The following is a 24,508-nucleotide window of genomic DNA, read 5'->3' on the forward strand; positions in this document are numbered from 1 at the left end:
CAATATCAATATTTGGTGTCTTTAGCCAAGTACTACAAAGAAAAATAAATATTTTCACACAGCTCATGAAACCGGCCCTGTGGGAAGGAAAATAGAGACTGAAGTGTTCCTACATTTTTCCACCCTCCTTTCGCCCCACATTCTTTGCCCCAAAGATTCCTTTGATCTAACCAATGTTGAGATCTTTTCTTAATGATTTACACTTTTATACCAATTGTTCTTCTGAAGAATGTGGAAACTTGGTTGTTACCCTTTGCTTTCTTCGTGCCCTTTTTATGTGTGGGGGAGCAGGCAGTCAAGCTTGCTAGGACCTTGTGACAAAGATTCTTCACTTGGCCACACTTTAGTCAGCTTCCTGAACTTTCTCCTAGAACCACTGTGTAAAATCCAGGTTAAGTCAGTTTATCAAGAACCTCTCACCCTCAATATCTGATCGGATTCCTTAGCTTCCCCTGTCCCCCAGTCTGGTCTCCCTGGCCTATCTTCAGTGAGAATTCTAGAATCCCCGTTATCTCTGTTTCCTTGCAGTACTTTTCCATCCACTGCCCTGCCCTGCTCCTTGGCTATAATTCCCACTTGCCCATGCGGCATTCCGGAACTGAGCCCAGTCTCTCTCCCCCACTGCAAGACCCCATGGCAGTGGTCCCTAGAACCCACCTCAGAGGTCCTGAATAATGTTTTCCTTACCATGCTTTAGCAAGTGTCATGGCCAGGCGCGGTGGCTCACACCTGTAATCCTAGCACTCTGGGAGGCCCAGGCAGGAGGATTGCTCAAGGTCAGGAGTTCAAAACCAGCCTGAGCAAGAGCGAGACCCCGTCTCTAATATAAATAGAAAGAAATTAATTGGCCAACTAATATATACATATAGAAAAAATCAGCCGGGCATGGTGGCGCATGCCTGTAGTCCCAGCTACTCGGGAGGCTGAGGCAGGAGGATGGCTTGAGCCCAGGAGTCTGAGGTTGCTGCGTGCTAGGCTGACGCCACGGCACTCACTCTAGCCTGGGCAACAAAGCGAGCATGGAATCTTTTTTTTTCCCTTCAACAGCTGACAAGTGTGGAAAAGGATACTGGGGACGACAGCCGCGCAGGAAACGGCAGAGATGGCCATCCGTATGTGGCACGTCGAGAGACTGGTCCACTGGGGATACGATTTGTAGGAGATGATGGATTGCAGGAGCGTGTATACGACGCCACAGACGAAAGCCAGGAGGGCGCCCCCGTCGTGGACCACTGGCACAGCTAACTCCTGGGGAGAAAAACACAAATATGTCACTCCGGGTGAGTGCCAACATCAGGCCGCGAGCGCTCACTCGCTGGGGCTGCTCTGAGCCATCGGTCATCACAGATGCACGCTCCTTGGAAGATGCGGCTGCTTACACAAGACTACCAAGGGGGAAACCTTCCTGATGCTGAAACAGATGCCAAGAGCCTGGTGGTTCCACAGCGAACTCGGGACCATGGGACAAGGGAGGAATGACATCTGCCTTGGAGGCGGGGGAGCTGAGTATGGTGGGCTTTGGAGTCTGGCACACCTGGCCACGACTAGGCTCTGTGACCTTGGTATAAAGCCTTAATTTCTCTATCTGTAAAATGGGCATAGTCATCCCTTCTTGCAGGTTTGCAATGAGGATTACAGGATACATTTCATATAATAATTTTGTATCAAAGTACACAACTTGTTCCATGATGGTACCAAGGGTGGCCTGGGGTTTTTAGGGTCCCTGCTCCCTGATAATCTCCATTAGATCCTCCCAAGCCACCCCAAATAAACACACCAACAAGTAAAACCACTGCTCTTGCCAATGCAAAGGCAGCTTCAAAACAAGTTCTCAATCCCCCACCACCCTCTAATCAGCTGTTTTGGCCAGAAGCAGCCCCTATGCCCAGTCCAGGCAGAAAGTCTGTCCCCACTCAGGTCAAGACGGGTCCAGTATAACGACATCAAGATGGAACCACTGAGTCTCAGCTTGAACTTGAAAACCTCGAGCTTTGCAAAGGGGCAAGTTCAAGTGTTGTCCAGGAGAGCCTGGTTTGGAACACAGGCCACCAGTGCTGCTACCCCCCCCCCCCCCCCCCGCCACCGCTGTGTGCATCTGTCCCCCGGCTGCTCTTTGACCTGGGCCACCGGGGCTTCCCCAGCACCACAGTTTCCCATGCAAACTATTCAACTTCGAGCTGGAACACCACACATAAACTGATCTTAAATCTTCCTTCTCCACATGAGAAAGGGGGGACGTTTAAAAAAAAAAAAAAAAGCTTCTAGCTTATTTTCTAAGGAAATTTATTTCCTGCACAAACTAAACCTGGGAATATGGGAAGAAATTCTTTACTTGATTTGTATTATATCCAAATATGACTGCACTGACATTCTGCAATATGTTGTATAAATTATTCATTTATTAGGTATAGATTCTGTGTACTTGAGATACCTAGCAGGGACACAGAGAGTCAGGAATGTTATATACAAAAAATAAAGTGCCTTTTCAAATGTGTATACACCTTTAAGTACTTATATAATTCAGGAAAATAACCACTAAACTGTACACTTAAAAATGATTAAGATAGTAAATTTTATGTTATGTATATTCAGCACTATTTATTTATTTATTTTTGAGACAGAGTCTCACTCTGTAGCCCAGGCCAGACTGCCCTGGTGCCAGCCTAGCTCACAGCAACCTCAAACTCCTGGGCTCAAGCAATCCTTCTGCCTCAGCCTCCCGAGTAGCTGGGACTACAGGCATGCGCCACCATGCCCAGCTAATTTTTTCTATGTATTTTTAGTTGTCCAATTAATTTCTTTCTATTTTTAGTAGAGACAGGGTCTCGCTCTTGCTCAGGCTAGTTTCAAACTCCTGACCTCGAACGATCCTCCTGCCTCGGCTCCCAGAGTGCTAGGATTACAGGCGTGAGCCATCTCCTCCAGCCTTCAGCACAATTACAAATAATTTTTTTAAAAGAATTAGGAGAAATAAAGTCCTTTCACTCCTTAAATGTCAGGCACGTTTGGACAAGGGAAAAGTAAACAAAAGGCCAGGCATCTACTGCTAATGAGTCACTTTCAGGAATAAACTGGGAATTCTGGTACTTTCCACCTTCTCTTGTCTTTTCATGCTGAATGTATCAACATTCTGAATTTACATACCATGTTTTTTTGCCCACAGATACCTTCAGGGAATATGCTTCCTCAACCCTGGCCAATTCAACATATCTTTTACAGTTTTAATCTGCAAACTTCAGGAGTCCCCCAGTTTAACCCTGATTTATTAGATCAAAAAGGCCCTTAAGTGGGAGTTTTATTTGTAATGGGGTTTTTTCACCATAGGGCATATACTCTCTCATCAAAGATATTTATTAGAAGGGAAATGATTCTTAGATCAGACATGAATTTTCGATAGAGGATAAGATAAATGATAAGATAATCATTTCCCTTATAATCATAAGGGAAATGATTCTTAGATCAGACATGAATTTTCGATAGAGGATAAGATGTCCCTTTGTGGACCCCATTTTAGAAACTCTCTTATTATTTTAAAAGGTAGTAAAAACATAGAGAATACTAGAATACTGATAGGGTGAAACCTTGCAAATTTTCTTTTCCACAAAGGAAACTTCTTTTTTAATTTTATTTTTAATTCACAAATAATAATTATATATATTTATGGGGCTTGTGTATGTTTTGACATGGGTTTGCACTGTGGAATGACTAAATCAAGGTAATTAACATATCCATCACCTACATACTTACCATTTTTTTGTAGTAAGAACATTTACAATCTCCTGTTTTAGCAATTTTGAAATATACAATGTTACTATTAACTATAGTCATCATGTTGCACAATAGATCTCCAGAATTTATTCCTCCTGTCTAACAGAAACTTTGTACCCTTTGACCAACATCTCCCCATTCCCCATCCTCCCTCACCCCTGTAACTACTGTTCTACTCCTTCTGTGAGTTTCACTTTTTTAGACTCCACATATAAGTGAGATCATGCAGTATTTGTCCTTCTGCAACTAACTTATTTTACTTAGCATAATGTCCTCTGGGTTCATCTATGTTGCCCCAAGTGGCAGGATTTCAAAAAGGAAACTTCTCGAGGGACAATAAAGCATTGACAGCAATCAGTGAGGACACACCAAAAAGTAGTCCTCCCACCCACCCGTTTAGGAAAGAGAGGTAGTTATCTGTGAACTTTTCATAAATTTATAAATAAATTTCGTAATTTATTGCTACTCAAGAAAAACCAACAGGCCGGGCCGGGTGGCTCACACCTGTAATCCTAGCACTCTGGGAGGCCGAGGCGGGAGGATCGCTCAAGGTCAGGAGTTCAAAACCAGCCTGAGCAAGAGTGAAGTGAGACCCCATCTCTACTAAAAATAGAAAGAAATTAATGGACCAACTAAAAATATATATAGGAAAAAATGAGCCCGGCATGGTGGCGCATGCCTGTAGTCCCAGCTACCCGGGAGGCTGAGGCAGGAGAATTGCTTGAGCCCAGGCGTTTGAGGTTGCTGTGAGCTAGGCTGACCCCATGGCACTCTGGCCAGGGCAACAGAGTGAGACTCTGTTTCAAAAAAAAGAAAGAAAAACCAACAAAGGCAATCACACTGTCTCTGCCCTCACATCTCAAATTCTCATAAAACAGCTCAAGTTGGTTTGCTCCTAGCATGCTGAAAATGAATCACAGGATCTCAAACAAGGAAGTTGTAAAGATTTATTTGTCAGAACAGTGACAAGTCAAATACTTTTCCTCCAGGAAGTTAAAGATTCTATTGAAGATTTCTATTTCTGGTTTTTGTAAAGATTTAATCACTTCACTGAAAACTTAAAGAGAACCAAAAGTTCAATTATCTAACCATGTAAGTTTTCTTTCTAAAGATAAGGTCTGCCTTATGGTTTTAAAGATGGCTATGGCTTAAAAGACGATCTCTGTATCTCTTATGATGTTGAGTTGTTCAGAGGATACAGTGGTATGATATAGTGCATACAATGCCCCCCAGAACAATCCATGTCCACACTGCACTAGACAAATTACATCATTCTAGATCTCCCCTTTGGGGTTTTGTTCATCATGCTTTCTCACGGTAGAACTGTATACTTGCTTTTTTCTCGTGGGTATTTCCTCATTTTTGGCGTTGAGGATAATGGCTTCCCACTGGCTCTGAGAACATGACCTCAAGTTGAAGCCCACCATGGCCACACATTACTCATATGGTCTTGGGCAAGTACTGACCTCTCTGAGCCTCCATCTCACCACTGATTCATGGAGAAAACAATAGTGCCTATCTTACAAGGCTTTGATTAGAAGTGATAAGTTAAAACAAGGGACATTTTCATAAACATGTCTATCACACAGAAAACCATTAGGGCGAGGTGGCTCACGCCTGTAATCCCAGCACTTTGGGAGGCTGAGGCAGGAGAATCGCTTGAGCTCAGGAGTTCAAGACCAGCCTGAGCAAGAGCGAAACCCCGTCTCTACTACTCTACTAAAAAAACAGAAAGAAATTGGCTGGACAACTAAATATATATACAAAAAATTAGTCGAGTGTGGTGGCACATGCCTGTAGTCCCAGCTACTCGGGAGGCTGAGGCAGCAGGATTGCTTGAGCCCAGGAGTTTGAGGTTGCTGTGAGCTAGGCTGACACCACAGCACTCACTCTAGCCTGGGCAATAAAGTGAGATTCTGTCTTAAAAAAATAAATAAATAAATGAAATGAAAAGCAAACTAACCCGATTTTTGTACTCATCAACCAGTTAGCTCTACTGGTGCAAGTGTGCCTCTTGCATTCCTGCTTCTCTTCTCAGATACTCATGCCCCATCGCCCCCAATAACCAAGGAAGCTTCAGGTCATACCTGAAAATTGGCAACGATGCCCATTCCAATACATCCCACCAATCCAAGAACTAACGACACCAAGTTAAAAACAGGAGAGCTGAAATAGCAGGTTTGATTTTGCTTTTCTACTATTTTGTATCTTGTGTACATCGTGGCTGCACCTGAAAAAGAAAGGAACTTCGATGAATTTTCATTATTTGATTTTTTTTTTTTTTAGAATGACAAACACAGGAGAAGTTTTGTATCACTTCTGAAGAATGTCCTGATGGCAAATCCCCCTACTTCCTTACCCCTGTCCTTCTGCACCCCATCTTCCTCTCTCCCCAGCATGATGGACACACACACACTCCATCTTAGCAGTTATCCTTTTCACATAAATGCTATTATGGCACATGTATTATTCTGTGACTTGCTTTTTTCACTTAACAATGTACCAGTATGAGATACCACATTTATTTCATCATTCTCCTAAGGCTGAATTTCTACGTTGCTTCCTATTACAAACAATGCTCAATGAACATCCTTGTGTATAAATCTTTGGGCACACTTTCAGGTGTTTCTGAAAGACCAATTCCTGGAAGTTGTGTTACTGGGTCAAAAACCACACACAATTAAAATGTTGAGAAACACCTCCAAATTGCTCCAAGACAGTTAACAATTTATATTCCCACCAGCAGAGCTGGAGAGCAATTCTGTATGCTTTTACCCTTTTAATTACTGTCTATCTAAAGAATGAAAAATGGCAAGCCGTCAGTTTAATTTACATTTCCCTGATCATTGGTGACATTTAGCAACTTTCAGTATGTCTTCTGGTCTTTTGCATTTTTCCTGAGAATTGCATGTTTATCATTTTTTTTTCTTATTTTTCTCTTGTGTTTGTCTATTTGTTTCTGATGTGTAGTTGCTTTTTACACATTATATCCATTAGTCTATTGTCTGCTATAAACACTGCAAATTTTCTTCTAGTGTGCTGTTTGTCTTTTAACTTTGCCTCTTATATCTTCTGTCATTTATAAGATTTTTTATCTACTCAAATCTGCCAATTATTTCCTAATTAGCTTCTAGATTTTTTGTAAGCTTTCTATCCTAAGGTTTAAAATATTCTCTTATAATTTCTCTTATAATTTTGCTTTTCTTTTTTTTTTTTTTTTTTTTTTTTTTTTTTTTTTTTTGAGACAGAGTCTCACTTTGTTGTCCAGGCTAGAGTGAGTGCCGTGGCATCAGCCTAGCTCACAGCAACCTCAAACTCCTGGGCTTGAGTGATCCTTCTGCCTCAGCCTCCCGAGTAGCTGGGACTACAGGCATGCGCCACCATGCCCGGCTAATTTTTTTTTATATATATATCAGTTGGCCAATTAATTTCTTTCTATTTATAGTAGAGACGGGGTCTCGCTCTTGCTCAGGCTGGTTTTGAACTCCTGACCTTGAGCAATCCGCCCGCCTCGGCCTCCCAAGAGCTAGGATTACAGGCGTGAGCCACAGCGCTCGGCCATAATTTTGCTTTTCATGTTTAGTTCTTTAATTGCAATTAGCTTTTGTATATGGTGTGAGAATACTAAAAAGATATGTTTTTTCATATCTTTAGCTCATCTATTAACAAAGTATTTAATAGCATTTATTGTTTGTCACTGTTAGAGTAATTTGTCAGTAACATGTAATCTACATGGGAGCAGGGGCCTTGTCTGTTTTGTTTGCTGTTGTGACCCCAACACTAAGCACAAAGCCCATCACACAGTAAGTATTTAGTAAAGGAACATTGAATAACTGGATAGCTATCATAATTTTAGATACATATTCCTTTAACTTAGCAACTTTATCTTGTAGAAAAATTCACATAAATATGCAAAGTATACTTAAAAGGATGTTCACTTCAATGTTGTAACTGCAAAATATCAGAAAGAGTTTAACAATATGGGACTCACTAACTAAATTATAATACATCTATGTGATAACTATCATGCACGTGTTAAAATGACAAGGTAGACTTGCATGTACCAACATAGTGATGACCATAATATTTTAATGAATTTTAAAAAGCAGACGAAAAACTAATAATTTATCCTATTTCAAGTGAATATATTCACATCAGCTTCTGCCTTGCCTAGAAGCAAAAAGCCAGATTTTATCATTTGCTGGTGATAAAATAGTCCCTCTGTCTTCCAAGTCTGGACTGTTGGCAAAGATGGTGTCAGAGGACACTGGGATTGATCCGATCCATACTTCTACTTCCCTTTGCTCAATTCCAAAACCTCGGGAGGAGAGGGCCACAAATGGGTGAAGAAGTGAAACCTTCTCTGTACCAGGTAGAATTAACAAAGTCCAAAGATGCGTGGTCACTAAGTAGAGTTTCCAGCACCTGTCTCTTCCCGCCCTGCACAGGTAGAGAGCAACAGATAGGCCCTTGGCCAACACTCAATTGTTCCATAGGGTGGGAGACAATGGAAGGACTAAGAGAAAGAGCCCTACAAGCTGACATCTACACACTCAGATCACCCCGTAAGAGACTACATCTTACAATAATTGTCAAACACTTGTCATTAATGTGCATTACATTAGTTGGCTCATGACAGGGTTGTATCCTATCCACTGCATCTCAGGTGCATCTGAGGAATTGCAAGGACAAATCATACCTGAGTTGGAGACAGACTGCCTTGCTTCACCTTTCTCCTTTCTCTAACAGGTAAGATGACGCCTTTGTCAGGGGTTCTCAAACTTTAGTGAGGATCCCAGCCCCTGACAGTGCCTGTTAACAACACATATTCTTGGACCCCACTCGAAAAGGCTCTGGTGGAGTGGATCTGTGGTGTGCCCCAGGAACATGTGTTTTAACCAAGGCCTCAGATGATGTTTACCAAGTTGCCTTCTGAACACACTTCGAGAAATATTAGCTTATATATTGGGTCTCTTTGGTTTACAGTGTCTCAGATATAAATACAAAATTTTAAAAACCAAATTACATTTAAAATCAATTTCAGAAGTTTGATATTTAGGCCGGGCGTGGTTAGAAAAGAAATTGATTGGCCAACTAATATATAGAGGAAAAAATTAGCCGGGCATGGTGGCGCATGCCTGTAGTCCCAGCTACTCGAGAGGCTGAGGCAGCAGGATTGCTTGAGCCCAGGAGTTTGAGGTTGCTGTGAGCTAGGCTGACGCCACGGCACTCACTCTAGCCTGGGCAACAAAGTGAGACTCTGTCTCAAAAAAAAAGAAGTTTGATATTTAAAACCCCCTACAGCAAATCCTATGACAAATTACCAGATAAAGTAGAGTTCTATAATAAAGCCATAAATAATTTCGGATTTCTAGTCACTTTAGTTTCTCAAAGTAGAGAAAAATTCTAGCTGCAAAGGTCCATAGTTTTAAAAACTTATACGTACACATACTGTCAATAACACTTTTGAATTAATTTAGGATCATGAATGTTTCATTTATTGCTAATAATTATTGTGTACTTACCAAGAAATGCAGAGAAGTTTATCATAAATCCAAAAATACCACTCTCTGGAGGTGTTGTTCCTGTATCACTGGGAAAAAGAAGAAATGTCCAAATTATTGAATTCAGTTCAGACCTCGGAGCAGGTATATAATCGGCAAGTTTTATATCGGCCTGTTTTATATTTCCTAGTTTTAAAACTGATGGCAATCGTTTTCATCTGGGTGTGCAGCCACGTTGAATTCCAAAGATTTGGCTTGATTTTGTTCTATAGTATTTTCATTTTGGCTCTGGAAAATCTAAAATTAATTTTTCTACCGTGAAAGATTACACTTAATTTCTTTTCCATAGTAAAAAGCTAAGAAATGTTTGAAAGGAATGGTGTTGCTGTTTCTCAAATGATCAAATCCACTCTTGGTAAAAAAAAAATTGAGTGCAACTACTTTGGAAAAAAAGAAAAATGATATAAAATCACATTTGAGAATTCTATCCAGATATGAAATATACATAAACACATCACTTTAATTTTTTCATGACTGGATATGCCCATGATGTGATAGTGCTGAAAATAAAATGATAAAAAGGTGAGCAATATTATTGATCACTATGGAAACAATAGGGTATCGAGGGTATTTTAATTATGATCAATTATTTTAATGAAAAAGAGTCTGTATAAAACATTTTTCAGGTGCAGTCTATCAATATTAAGTGAGTGGAAATATGTTGTTTGGCATGTTCTATTTTCTCTTAGTGCCAAGTTTTAAATGTTTACGTTTCCAGGCTGCTCACATAGCAACTTTCCCAGTTTTAAAACTGATGGCATAAGAGCTCCCAACATGAAACAACTCGTACCCGTTTTGAGTGCTTGACATTTCAAAACGGCTCTGAAATTTAAGTGTTGAAAAACCGATCACATTGAAAAAGATGCATTTCAAAGCGTCTGGAGAATTCTACATGAAGCCTATGTTTGCAGAAAGTAAGAATTTTAAAGTTTTGTGAACACTTAATATGTAAAGAGTATAAAGAGGTTAATAACCCCCCCCCTTTTAACAAATGCCTTTATTCCCAATTATCTCAATCTCGGTGTCACTTGTACCTGTAAGAACTGGAAGGGTTTAGAATTTAACATTACCACTTTTCCCACTAAAACCATTTTTTTCTTCAGCAGCACACTAAAGGAGTGTCGAGGTGGAGACGGCTGCCCGAGGTGCACCAAGTCCTTCTGAGCACACCGCTGAACGGCATGGAGAAGAGAGTGGGAACCAGCACCAGGAAGAAAGCAGAGACAGCTGTTAACCTCGGGCAGCACTTTTGCCAGTCAATTAACTCTGGCAAGGAAATCAAGCCTTCCTGTCTTGGCCTCAGGGCATAAAAAAGCAGCCACCAGGTGACTCATGCTAGCGCACTTGTTGCACAGGTCCAAGGGTAATTCTGGAACCTCAGGCAGCCACCTACCAGGGACAGAAAGCTCAGGAAGAGGAGATGTAGTGGGAAGAAGTAAGTCTGCTTGTTTGTGGAGAAAGGGAAGGAAATGGAAGAATGAGGAAGACATTTAGGAAGATAGGCAGTTGAGGGGCATGAGAGTACGCTAACGTGAAGAAGAGCAGACTCGGGGACCCTGTCTATTGATGGCCAATTGAGACTATGTCCAAGGCCCAGAAGTATGGTCCACAGGACATCAAGCATGTGATCTGAAAACTCAGAATTTCAGGGTGGTATTTTATTCTCGTTTATCTGTACACTTAAAACCACACAGGTGGAACCAAAAGCACTTTGCAAATAGCCATTCCATATGTATTTATTGAATGAATATCAGTACTAGCAAATAATAATAATAATAACCTAATAGATATCACTTACAGAGCATTAACTATGTACCAGGCACCATTAGGTGCTTACTGTAATCATTTCATTTCATCGTCACAACCCTAAGGTGGATTTTATATCGACCCCATTTCACAAAGGAGGAAACTGGGTATTAGAGAGGTTATGTAACTTGTTCAAGGTCACAGAACTATGTAAAGGAATCCTTACCCCAATCCAGATGTTTATCCAGATGTTTAACCCCTTGACGTCCCAGTCTCCTCCGAGCTCTAACAGCAGGCAAGGGACAAGGCAGCCAGGAGGGTGATCGGAGAGTGGGGCACGAACGCTAATATGCCGGTCAACGTTTAGCAGACAGCTCTGGACGGCACTGGATTTGTAGTATAGCATTTGCTAATTTCTATGGTGAAAAATACTCCCAACATGTCAAAATTCAAGCTACCAAATGCAGGTCACTGAATATGGAGTTGGGAAGAGATACACACAGTGGCAGTTACCAGCGGGTACCAGCACAGCATAGGAATGAACCTTCACAGTAACGAGAAGGGATCTGTATGCCTCCGTTGTGTCCCAGGAAGATGTAAACTAGGCAGAGCCTTAAAAACTTCTCAAATACTATAATTGAATTGTGAAAGCTCTTTGACAAATGCCACCATGGTAAATCTAACTGTTTTTCAGGATTACTGAGTCTATAACACCCACCATCCATGCATGACTACCAATGGGCCCACTTTCCTACATCTTTGCACTAAACGATAGGCAGTGTCACTACAAAAAAAAACTGGGGGAAATATTAATACACTGAATTCACAACCAGTTGTTTGATCGAACAACCATCTTTTCAACATTTTTGGTTTGGCTCCTCAAATAATGATAACATTTATCCACTCATCAACAAAACATTTGTTAGACACAACCTGAATCACAAATTCCTGAATCTATCAATTAACTCTATCAATTAAGGTAAGAATTGTCAGAGTTCGTGATTTATTTCCACTAAATGACAAGAGGGTATTATGTCCTTCCTTTCTAAAGGACACTTGTCACAAGAAAGAAAGAAAGAAAGAAAGAAAGAAAGAAAGAAAGAAAGAAAGAAAGAAAGAAAGAAAGAGGGTATTACATTAGCTGAAATTTTGCTCAAGAATATTTCATGAAAACTTTCCAAGCAGCAGGTGAAAATGTAGATATGTGTACAAACTTTTAAGTATAGTAGCGGTCACTCATTTTGGTTAATAAAAATGAAAGGGCTCTTACCCCTCAATGAAAAATGTTCTTATAAGTCTTTCAGTCTCTGATCTTATATATTACACCATAAGTAAATATTGAGTCACATCTGCTGATGTTGGAAATCAGATGAGCATAACACTAAGAGGGTAACCAAGAGACCCTGTGGGAAGCCTCTTTTTATTTTTACTTTTTAGCTCAAATTAAATGATTCCATCGCACAGGGCAGAGGTAGTAGTATTTGGCTGGCATAGCTGTGCCTGGGTGCCTGATTCAGGATACTGGAGAACGAGTGAGAGGTGAAACCAACTGCTTCCCAACCTGGCAGAAGTAGTCTCTCTAGGCAGCTCACGTATGTATCATTCTGCCTCACGTGGTTTTAGCAATGTGATTGGCCCCGTCCCAACTCCCCCTTCAGCCCCGCCCAGGCACTTCCCAGAAACTCTAATGGGATAAGGAGAGCAAGTTGTTCATCTGCCTGTAGTTTAGAAGCTATTGAGGCTATTAAGTGGACACAGTTATTTCAGGGTAGGTTGTGCCTATGAAATCAGTTTATGTGCTCATTTCCTGTATTTACTATCTGCAGATTGAGCTGACTGTGGAAAATTCCAAGTAGTCTGTGTAACATCCTTCTCCAAACTAATTTATGAAGTCAAGCCAGTACATAATCAACTGATGCTCAAGTAAGAAAACAATACAAAGAAAATGTGCCTGATAATATAAGACTTTCCCAAGCTTGGTCAAATGTTATTTAAAGAAGCATTGGAGAGGCCGGGCGCAGTGGCTCACGCCTGTAATCCTAGCACTCTGGGAGGCCCAGGCAGGAGGATCACTCAAGGTCAGGAGTTCAAAACCAGCCTGAGCAAGAGCAAGACTCCGTCTCTACTAAAAATAGAAATAAATTAATTGGCCAACTAAAAATAATAGAAAAAATTAGCCGTGCATGGTGACACATGCCTGTAGTCCCAGCTATTCAGGAGGCTGAGGCAGAAGGATTGCTTGAGCCCAGGAGTTTGACATTGCTGTGAGCTAGGCTGATGTCACGGCACTCTAGCCAGGGCAACAGAGTGAGACTCTGTTTCAAAAGAAAAAAATGAAGCATTCAGGAGATTCAATTACTCCAAAGACTGGAGCGATGGTTTATTGGAGGGGCTTAGATGTTGACAAGATGCAACATTATCTTTGTCTCCAGTGTGAGGTTTATTAGATTGTTCTAAAATTTTAAGCTCATTGTTTGGAAGATTGACCAGGACCAGGACTCAGAACCCCCAAAAAACATAATACTCCAGTAAAAAGAGACTATGATTTCCTTTATCTTTACTATATTGAAATACATTATTTAAAAGAAATAAGTATGGTAGTAAAAAGTTATATTACAGCTTATTAGATACTTTCAATTACTAGGGCTAACTTTATGGTGGCTTCACTTAGTGATGACTATTCCTGAGTGGGAGGCACCACACAGTTATATCAACTGTTTTTAAACTAAAAAAGAATTTCCTAGCCACGAATGCACATGACTTGCTCTTCTCTCTCTCTCCCTCTCTCTCTCTCTCTCTCTCTCTCTCTCTCTCTCTCTCTCTCTCTCACTACCCGCACTACCCCTATGCAATTTTGCCCTCTCTCTGTCAAAGTTCCCCTCTTTGTTCACTCATACAGCACTTTTTTTAAAGAAATCATTAAGCATCTCCTAAGTGACTGCACACAAAGATAAAAAGACAATATACTACCTTTAGAAAGCTTAGCATCTAACAAACAATTCAAAGATTCCTAGTTACTGATTGTTTTCTATGCAACAGGCAATTTTGTAGGCTCAGGGAATACAGCAGTGAATACAGTAGAAAAAGCACCTCCTTCATAGAATTATATTCTGGTTTATATTGATAAACACCAGTAATCTCGGACGGAGGCGTGCTGTGAAGAAAGGGAAAGGTAGATAAGAGGGCAGAGAAAGATAGGTGGGCTGCTTACTTGTGACAGGGTAATCTGGGAAGGTGACCTTGATGAGAGACCTGAATGAAAGGAGAGAGCGAGCATTAGAACACCTGGGCCAAGTGAGGCCAGGTGCAGTGGCTCACACCTGTAGTCCCAGCCAGTTGCTTGAGCCCAAGAGTTCTAGGCTGCAGTGAGTGATGATCATGCTACTGCTCTCCAGCCTGGGAGACAGAGTAAGACCCTGTCTATTAAAAAAAAAACACAAAAAAAACCCTTCCCATTCATTTGCTGCTATAATTTCACAATGATATGAGCAGTTATACCCATGGAATAAAATAATATTGTGCCATCATAAATTGAAACGAAGTAACCATTTTCATCTCTTCTGCATCACTAGACATTGTTTTGGTAAAAAAAAAAAATGTAAAAACATTTAAAAATTTTTAAAAAAATGATATCTGGACCAGGAAAATTACAAACAGAAGGAACAGCCAAGTGCAAAGGCATTGAGATGGCAACATGGTAGAGGAACAGCAAGGACATGGGAGTGGCTGGAAGGGAGAGGGCAGGGGGAGGGGGCATGGTGAGGATTTTGCATGCTGTTCTAAACACAGTGAGAAGCCGTTGACGGCCTACAGCAGCAGAGTGATATGAAGTCGGCTGACCTTTTTAAAGGATGTTTCGAAAAAACTGTAGAGAGGCAACTGTGGACCAGGGAGACTGTTAGAAAGCTATTTCCATAGTTTGTCAAGAGCTGACAGTGGCTCAGACCAGGGTGGTCATAAAGAGGGAGATGAAAGTGGTCAGATTTAGAAAGTTTTCTGAAAGAAGTCTCTAGAAACCACCCCCTCTTCCGACTCCAGCAGCCAATGATACCAAAAGAAAATATAGAAATAAATGCATGTCCTCAGCACTTACACTCTGCCAGACACATCTTACTTAATCTTCACAACAGGCATGGTGGCTCATGCCTTAATCTTAGCACTCTGGGAGGCTGAGGCGGGAGGATCCCCGGAGCTCAGAAGTTTAAGACGAACCTGAGCAAAAGTGAGACCCCGTCTCTACTAAAACTAGAAAAAATTAGCTGGGTGTGGTGGCATGCGCCTGTAGCCCCAGCCACTCAGGAGGCTGAGGCAGGAGGATTGCTCGAGCCCAGGAGTTTGAGGTTGCCATGAGCTAGGCTGATGTTACAGCACTCTAGCCCCAGCAACAGAGTGAGACTCTGTCTCAAAAAAGAAAAAAAAAATCTTCAGGCCGGGCGCGGTGGCTCACGCCTGTAATCCTAGCTCTTGGGAGGCCGAGGCGGGCGGATTGCTCAAGGTCAGGAGTTCAAAACCAGCCTGAGTAAGAGCGAGACCCCGTCTCTACTATAAATAGAAAGAAATTAATTGGCCAACTGATATATATATAAAAAAAAATTAGCCGGGCATGGTGGCGCATGCCTGTAGTCCCAGCTACTCAGGAGGCTGAAGCAGGAGGATCGCTTGAGCCCAGGAGTTGCTTGAGCCCAGGAGTTTGAGGTTGCTGTGAGCTAGGCTGACGCCACAGCACTCACTCTAGCCTGGACAACAAACCGAGACTCTGTCTCAAAAAAAAAAAAAAAAAAAATCTTCATAACAACATTACAAGGAAAGTACTTATCATCACCATATTGAAGCCGATGAAAAGTAACTTGCCCAAGGTCACATAGATAGTAAATGAGGAAGCCAAGCCATGCATCTAGAACTGTCTAATTTCAATGGATACAACATAGGAACTTTTATCTGTTGTGCTACATTTCTTTAAACATATTATCATTTTCATGTTGGTTTACAGTGTTGTATATCTACAATCGGGGTCATATCAGCTATTCCTTCTAGAGCCTTTACTTAGAAGGCTTTGGCTCACAATAACTCTTCAATGCATGTTCTCGAGGGACTGAAAGGTAATTACAGTCGCGTAAAGATGACTATTGAATGGAGCAAACTTTTTTTTTTAATAAATTGAGATTGAGTGCTTCTGTTTGAAAGTTGTCAGCCCTGTACCAGCCAAGACTTTTGAGAATATTCTAATGCCTTTTTAAAAGTAGCAATAACAGAAGAAAAATGTTCACAATTTTATTTAATTTGCTGGAAAAAAATGAATTCATTTTTTTGATGTACTCAAATGACAGTGGAAAATTTAAATCCGAGAAGAAATTATATATTTACAGTTAACTCAGAGGCCGAACAACACTGCATTCATCACCTTAATTAATTTGAGGGCTGAGAAAAGTTGGGGACCTTCAATTTTCTTACTATGCTTTTCTTAGAATTAACTAATTTGGGTCATGCTTTTTTTGAAGTAAATATTCAATGATAAATGATCATTTCAAGGATGATACTTTTCCAGCTGAAAGTTTTAAACGGTATGCCTGCCTTTTTGTCCTTATGACATTATGGGTTTAGAAATACTATGAGGTAATAATAAGAGACCTACAAAGACTGAAGTGTCATTAACATCATGTCAGAATATGTGGTTTTAGACACACAGACCTCATATCTGAATATTTTTTGTCCTTGTCCTCAATTGTTATGGTTGAATAGGAAAGCAAAAGTTACCACTGCCTGAAATTCAGTATAGTTTCAGTAATCAAAAAAGTTGCTTTAAAACAAAAGTCACCAAAAATTATAAGGATACATACATACCACAAACATTTTATTTTAACTGAAAGCACATACATGTACATTCACTGCCCACCTATTGATGTAGGTCAAGGCCATTACCAGAGTACAGATCCACTGAGTGTCCTCTTGGCATATAAACCACATCTACTCTGAAACCAGTTATGATTTCTTTAAAGCACAGGGAAATCTTAGAGACATTTTTGAAGCAATTTGAGTGCAGATTCCCACTTTTCTTTTTATCAGTTTTCCTAAATCTTTACAATTGTCATATCCACTATGAAAACGACTACAATTTTTTTCGACAACTTGTCTCTTTTGAATCTTTCCAAAGTATTCAACCAGATTTTTTTAGAAATTACAATTCTTTCTTTTTGCATTCATAGATCAACAGTTGATGTATATTAAGTCACACAATTACAATAAAAAGTACAACTGGCATAAACATAAATACAATTTGGGAATAAACACAACTGGCATTTGATAAGAATACAAAGATACAGGTGACAGAAGCCAGCTAGTACCCAGAGAGTGGCCCACAGTGGGAGACATTTTCAAGGGCCACTGGCTACAGTCAGTGTATTTTTCAGAGGACAAAGTTATTAGTTAACCCAGCAAGTTGATTAAATTGAGGCTGGTTAAGAAAGCTTCCGATATTATATTCACACATAAACAGATATCTTCTAAAATTAGCTATGAGCTATGATGGTGCCACTGCACTCTAGCCATGGTGACAGAGTGAGACCCTGTCTCAAAAAAAAAAAAAAACCGAAGAGTAAAGGGTCACAGAACACTGTGGATCCAAGAGACACATGCCCAAGAAGAAGACAGAAGAGAGTGGTCTACCAGCTGGAACAAGTTAATAAGTTGATGAGTTAGCCTTAGGGATTTGGTTACAAAGGAAATGTAAGAAACTATAACAAGTTAAGAGTGATTGTGTGTGCTTGAGAATGTGGGTGTAACTTTGTATGAATTTAAACTAATATTTTCAGGTTGATTTTTATTTGTCCTTGGTTTTGACATCCTTGCATTAATGGTTTCATAATATAGAAATATCACTTTATGCTATTCCAATTGTTAAATTTGGTGGCTATTTGAAACGTATGTTTTTAATTTCATTTTCTGATATAAAATCCATCCACCAGGATAAAATACATATAAAAATGGCATGCCTTATGATCATCCTTCTTCCCCTGTTAATATCTCACTGACCTTGACCCACTCCTCCCTTTGTCACACACAGGTAAGCCACTTGCATTAGTTTCTTTAAACAAGCTAATACAAATACATATCATTTTTCTCCTCTTTCTTCCCAACTATTGGTAGCATATTTTGTTCTTCATCTTGCTTGTTTTCATGTGACAATGTCTCTTGGAGATGTTTTCATATCAGCATATTGATTTAAAGAGAATACACTATGTATGCAGAGCTATTGCTTGAGGTATTCTTTTTTTTTTTTTTTTTTTGAGACAGAGTCTCAATCTGTTGCCCGGGCTAGAGTGAGTGTCGTGGCGTCAGCCTAGCTCACAGCAACCTCAAACTCCTGGGCTCAAGCAATCCTGCTGCCTCAGCCTCTCGAGTAGCTGGGACTACAGGCATGCGCCACCATGCCCGGCTAATTTTTTCCTCTATATATTAGTTGGCCAATTAATTTCTTTCTATTTATTGTAGAGACGGGGTCTCGCTCTTGTTCAGGGTGGTTTCGAACTCCTGACCTCAAGCAATCCACCCGCCTCGGCCTCCCAGAGTGCAATTGAGGTATTCTTTGGATAAACCATATTTATTTAGCCAGTCCTCCACTGATGGATATTTATATTGTTTCCAATCTTTTGTTATGCAAAGCAATGCTCTGAGTAACCTTGTAGATATGGCATTCTTCACATGGGCATGTATGTATACCTGTGGGGTAAATTTACAAAAGAGAGGCTGTAGTATCAAATGATATATGTGTATTTGTGTGTGAGAAAGAGATTTTCATAGATATCCCCAAAGTCACTCAACAGAGACCGAAATCAATTTACATTCCCATGAGCAATGTATGAGAGAGACTACTTCCCCAAAGTCTCACCAGTAGTATTATCAAACGTTTGGATTTCTGCTAATTCAGCAGATGAAAACTGGCATCAGGGAGTTTTAATTTGAAATGTTTGTTCCTATTCATGAAGTCGAGCATCTTTCCACATGTCTAGGAGCCATTAGCCTTTTTATCCAATATACTGAAGAGTATGTTACAAGCAGAAAATATCTGATAAGGAAGCTGATTTTGTCATACTGGGGAAAAGACCTCCTTATGGTTGTGGCTCTTATTTAAAGTGTTCAACTGCTCTAAAAACATCGGACCATCAGATTGGTTGAACAATGTTAGAATGTAAAAGGGGACTCATTCTGAGAACTTCCAAATCCCTGCCCAACCACCAAACTGAAATGGTCTTACAAGCTTTTCCCAAAGGGTTCTGCCCTGGCCTACCCTGGGGTAGTGAGTGCCCAAGAAATATTCATTCAACAAACATGGAGTCTTCATGGATCTTACATTCCAGTGAGGGAAGACAGATCATAAACATAATAAGTTAAATCACATGATTTGTTAGAAGGCGACAGTGCTACGGTGCACAATAAGACAAGACGTGGGGGATCAGGAGTGGTCAAGCTCAATTTTATAAAAGGTGATCAGGGCAAGTCTCACAGACATGGTAATGTTTGAACAAAGAAGGTAAGGGAGAAAGTCTGGTGATACCTGAAGGAAGAACATTCTGGCAGAGGGAATGCAAAGGCCTCGAGGAGGAGGTGTGCCTGATGTGTTTAAGACACAGGAAGGAGGCCAGTGTGGTTGAAGGGAAGTACAAGGAGTAGGGGAAGAGGAGAGGAGGGGGCCTTAAGGCTAGAGATAATAAGGTCGAACATTTCTGACTATGGAGTTACTCCCATCACTTCTTCCTGTCTGGTTCTAGCTACATCTTGCCCTTGCTTCAGTGACTTGGTTTTCCCAGAAAGGCGGGGGAGTGGTGGGGGCTTGTCCCAATGCTCCAGCTGCTCCAAGAAGCAGAGAGAGCAAACCCTAAAACCACAGTACATCTAGGCAATCCACACACACGTTTGTTGTTTGTTGGCTGAGGACTCCTGGCAATAAAGGGACAATTTCATTCCTTTTTTTGCTCATAATTCTGCTTTTCCTGAAGGCTTTCTTTCCTTGTTAAATTTTAACCTCCCTTCCTTCAAGTGTCTGTAATTTGAGCATCTCACAAGTGGTTCACCTTGTCAGCTTATTTCCCCACTTCTGAACAGCTCCCATTTCAAGTTCACCTTGGGGTGACGTTAATCACAGCCACATCAGACACTTCTACAAAGATTCAAACCCTGCCTCTGTCGGCCTGGCCAATGCATATCACATATTATGTGTCCCTGACCTCTAGATCCAGCCAAACACAGCTACTATTTTCTCAATAAAAAGCATTGCAGAGGGCAGGGTGTGGTGGCTCACGCCTGTAATCCTAGCACTCTGGGAGGCCGAGACGGGTGGATCGCTCAAGGTCAGGAGTTCAAGACCACCCTGAGCAAGAGCGAGATCTCATCTCTACTAAAAATAGAAAGAAATTAATTGGCCAACTAAAAATATATAGAAAAAAATCAGCCAAGAATGGTGGCACGTGCCTGTAGTCACAGCTACTTGGGAGGCTGAGGCAAGAGGATCGCTTGAGCTCAGGAGTTTGAGGTTACTGTGAATAAGGCTGACGCCACGGCACTCTAGCCCAGGCAACAGAGTGAGACTGTCTCAAAAAAAAAAAGCATTGCAGGGAGAGCAGCTCTTTCCCTTCACACGTCTGAAGGATCTATCCTGCCTCATAAACAAGAGACGTGAGCCGATGGCAGCTGGGCCTGAGATGGACCATGAAAAACCAAGCCCAGGTTTCCGCATGGGCACAAGACCAGATGGGAAAGACTCCTCTATGTACAGAACATCTATCTCTTTTTGCATGGGCAAAACCACCATAGCTACTGCAGATTTGTTTCTGTGCACTGTTCCACCTATCACTCTCTTCCTTCCATCTCTTCAACTCTAGTCCCCTCTTTCCTCTCCTTGGTTTCTTCTTCCCCGCCATAAAAAAAAAACACCACCACAAAACATTGCTCACCAGACAGAGTGGCTGCAAGGAAGGGCGCCCTTGTACCCTGTATCTTAAAGGCATAACAAACCTAGGGTGTCACCAATTTTATCATCCCCTCACCAACCACTGCAGACCCAGAGGGGTCACACTACTTAGATAAGGATGGATTATTTGAACGTTGAAGGAATACCTACTGCCACCAAGGCACCAAGGTACGGCCAAGGCACAGAGCTGGGAGCCATGTAAAAAGGATCAGGCCATTGTCACTGGCACTGATGGAGTGACCCTCAGGGAAGGCGGAGGCCATAACACAGCAAAAGTGATTTGGTAAAATAACACAAGGGATGTCACAGGTTGTTAGCAAGTTGAGGGCTCTGACTTTAGGGGTGCAGTGCCTAGGAGGAGCGTAAGCCAGACTCCCGAGGACCAGGAAAGCACAGGGTAGCTTTCCATACGGGACAGATCTGGATGTGAATTCTGTCTGCTTCTACCATTTCCTAGCGTGACACTCATGTCACATTGTTGACATTTCATCTGTTTTAAACCTCCGTTTCCTTGCACGACAAATGAGCCTAGACATCCACATCAAAGGATGTTGGGAGGCTGAAGTGAAATAGTGAGCTGTTTAGAGCAGACCTGGATCTACCTTACACAATAAATGCCATCTATTCAGGACCCGTCCTTGTTTCAATATTGCCAGACAAGTGTCCTCCCGAGATCTGTCCGTACCCAGACTGGAAGTTCTACCGCTTGTCCTGACTCTCCCGGCGCCGCCCCGCTCGAGCTCAGGGTAGAGGCGGCACCTCAGCGCCGTGCCCCCCGGCTCCCACATCCCGGGCCACGGGGGACACTCTACCTCGGTCTTGTCGCCGGACGCCCCAGCCGGGCCCGGGCGTCGTCCCTCCCCGTCGGCGGCGCCCACCCTGCCTCTCACCTGATGTAGGGGAGGAAGGGGTTGACGTGCCCGGAGAGCACGGCCACCACGTAGGAGATGATGAAGGCGGCGGACGACCAGGTCACCAGGAGGAAGGGGACGAAGGCCATTCCCCGGAGGAAGCACAGCATCGCGCCGCCGCCGCCGCCGAGAGGGCGCTGCGCTCGCCGGGGTTGCTCCGGGCTGCCTGGAGGCGGCGGCCACGCGCGCTCGGCCACGGGCGGCGGTGGGACGGGGCGGCTCCGCGACGGCCGGGCAGGCCGGGCCCCGGAGGGGGAAGCGCGACGAGCGGAGCGAGGCGGCGGGCGGCGAGGCGGCCGGGCCGGGTGGGTGGGGCGCGGGCCGCCCGGGCTTGTTGCGAAACCAGTGAAGTCACAAAGCGGCGGGGCGCCCGCCCGGGGGCTCGCGGCCACCCCGCGGCGCACGCGACGCCGGAGCCGGCGGGACGCGGCGGTCGAGTTACTTTCGCTTTTGGTTCGGACCCGGCGCGGGTGGGCGCGGGCGGGCTGGCGGGCCACGCGGGGTCGTCGGCGGGGCGTCCGCTCGGTCCTTCCCGCCCAGCCGGGCCGCCCGGCTCTTGCGCAACTCCGGGGAAACGGGTTCAGCGCTCCAGGACCCTCCTGCCCTCGGAGTTTCCGGGGTACGCAGTCTGGCACCCCGAGGGCTTCCCCTCCCAGGCCCCTCCGCGGGCGCATCGCGCTGGAGAGGGTGGCCGGCGCGAGGTGACACCCACGCCATCCGGTCGCGCGGCTGCCGCTGCCGCTGCCGCGGGGTCCGGGCAGAAGTGTTCGGGGACATCCGCCCGGCCACGGCGCGCAGATGTGGCACCCACCTGGGTGGTGTCCACCTGAAAGCCGAGACCGCGTGGGAGCGGGGGAGGAGGCGGCGGCTGGGACCGGCTCCCAAGGAGCCCGGGCGGCCCGTTGTGCTGCTTGCCCAACTAGGGCGCACCTGGAGTATTTGTTTCCTGGAAATCAGATTTCTCCTTCTCCCCTCGAGAATCTGGTTGTCCAGATTTGGAGCCTTGACCTAAGATGAGTAACGGTGACTTGATACATTTCAACCCCTGCAAAAGGGATTTGTGTTCTGGGGGCGCTTGCAAACACTGTGATTTTGAAAAGTACAGTTTAGGGATTCTGGGTCCCACGTAGGAGGCTGAGGTCATTGGGTCATGGTGACCAAACGTGGGTTCCTTCCAGCCTCATTAACCTTTCTCGGGTGCCACACCTGCTAGAGTGTAGGCTGCAAAGATGAAATAGTACCGTCAGGACTAGAAGACTGATAGATCAAAATAACATAAAATTACGTGGAATATCCAGTAGAAAGGAGAGGATAAAAAAGTGAAATAGAGTTATGCACAGGGCCCAGGACTCTGTTGAAGGAACTGGGGAGGTTTTCTGACAGATGACATCCGAGTTTTCAAAAGGAAAATAATTACCAGCCAGGCAAAGAAAAGTGAGACTAGCATTCCAGGCCCACAAAACAACAGGAGAAAAATGCATAGTTCTCTGGAACTAGAAAAGCATTTAAATAAGTGTGAGGCAAAGAATGGAAAGAGGGCCAAGTCTGCTGTGAGTCTTGGATTACTCTGGTAGTGAGGGCAGAGTAGGAACATGGGCAGACTAGTATTTCAAGAGATCCTTGTGGCTGTGGGTGAGGGCCCACCATACTGAATAAAGCAAAAGCTTAAAACCAAGGCTTTTTAAAAATCACAAAAGCTGGCATCCATAGTGTTTCACTATAATCTCTGCTGAAATTTCTGCGTTCTGAAAACCACTGTATTCCCTCATCTTCCTTCCCTATCCCCATGATTTCCCTTTTCCCCTTTCCTACTCTACTACTGACTCGTCAGATTAAAAAAAAAACTCTCCCTTAAGCAGAGGAATTATGACATCACCTGATTGTCTTGTGCTTCTGCTGTTTATGTAATGCCCTTAAGCAATTCAATTGGCTAATCACTTTTTCTTAAGAGACGGGATCTCACTATGTTGCCCAGCTTGGTCTTGAACTCCTGGCCTCAAGGGATCCTCCCACCTCAGTCTTCCAAGCTGCTAGGATTACAGGCGAATCCCTTTTAAACAAGTAATCCCTTTTAAACAAGTAATCCCTTTTAAACAAGTAATCCCTTTTAAAACAAGTATAATTACATGAGTTGTCTGACTATAGAGCCGACAGATAATTTGTTGCTTAAGATAAGTATGTATACATGAATACTTAAAATAGGTTACAGGCATACCTCATTTTATTGTAGTTTGATTTATTGCATTTCATTTCATTGTATTTTTTACAAATTGAAGGTTTATGGCAACCCTACATTGAGTAAGTCTATTGGTGTCATTTTTACAACAGCATGTGCTCACTTCATGTCTGTGTGTCACATTTTGGTAATTCTTGCAATATTTCAGACTTTTTCATTATCATTATATGCTATGGTGATCTGTGAGTAGTGATCTTTGATGTTACTATAGTAATTGTTTTGGGGTGCCACGGACCACGCCCATATAAGACATCAGACTTCACCTATAAATGTTGTGTGTTCTAACTGCTCCACCAACTGCCCGGTCCCCCATCTCTCT

At 42.8% G+C, this 24,508-nt stretch overlaps 1 protein-coding gene and 1 non-coding gene across 3 annotated transcripts in view; one reads left to right on the plus strand and one right to left on the minus strand.

Annotated features, from left to right (window-relative positions):
* DRAM1 (DNA damage regulated autophagy modulator 1) overlaps window positions 1-22,255 on the minus strand; it is a 34,371-nt gene extending 12,116 nt beyond the window's left edge. For both annotated transcript variants that reach the window (XR_012921393.1, XM_020287895.2), the window contains exons 1-4: window positions 21,933-22,255; window positions 9,294-9,361; window positions 5,856-5,998; window positions 1,071-1,248 (exon numbers count right to left, since the gene is read on the minus strand). Coding sequence is in view for 1 of the 2 variants with exons in the window: in XM_020287895.2 (XP_020143484.2) it covers window positions 1,071-1,248; window positions 5,856-5,998; window positions 9,294-9,361; window positions 21,933-22,063 (520 nt within the window). In the remaining variant the exon portion in view is untranslated. The remainder of the gene's footprint in view (window positions 1-1,070; window positions 1,249-5,855; window positions 5,999-9,293; window positions 9,362-21,932) is intronic.
* On the plus strand, window positions 14,527-14,656 carry LOC142873604 (small nucleolar RNA SNORA20). Its single transcript, XR_012921599.1, has one exon. It is a non-coding gene; the product is annotated as a small nucleolar RNA SNORA20 (small nucleolar RNA).
* Window positions 22,256-24,508: the final 2,253 nt, after the last annotated feature.

This window comes from Microcebus murinus, chromosome 10, assembly GCF_040939455.1.
Source record: "Microcebus murinus isolate Inina chromosome 10, M.murinus_Inina_mat1.0, whole genome shotgun sequence".
NCBI lineage: Eukaryota > Metazoa > Chordata > Mammalia > Primates > Cheirogaleidae > Microcebus > Microcebus murinus.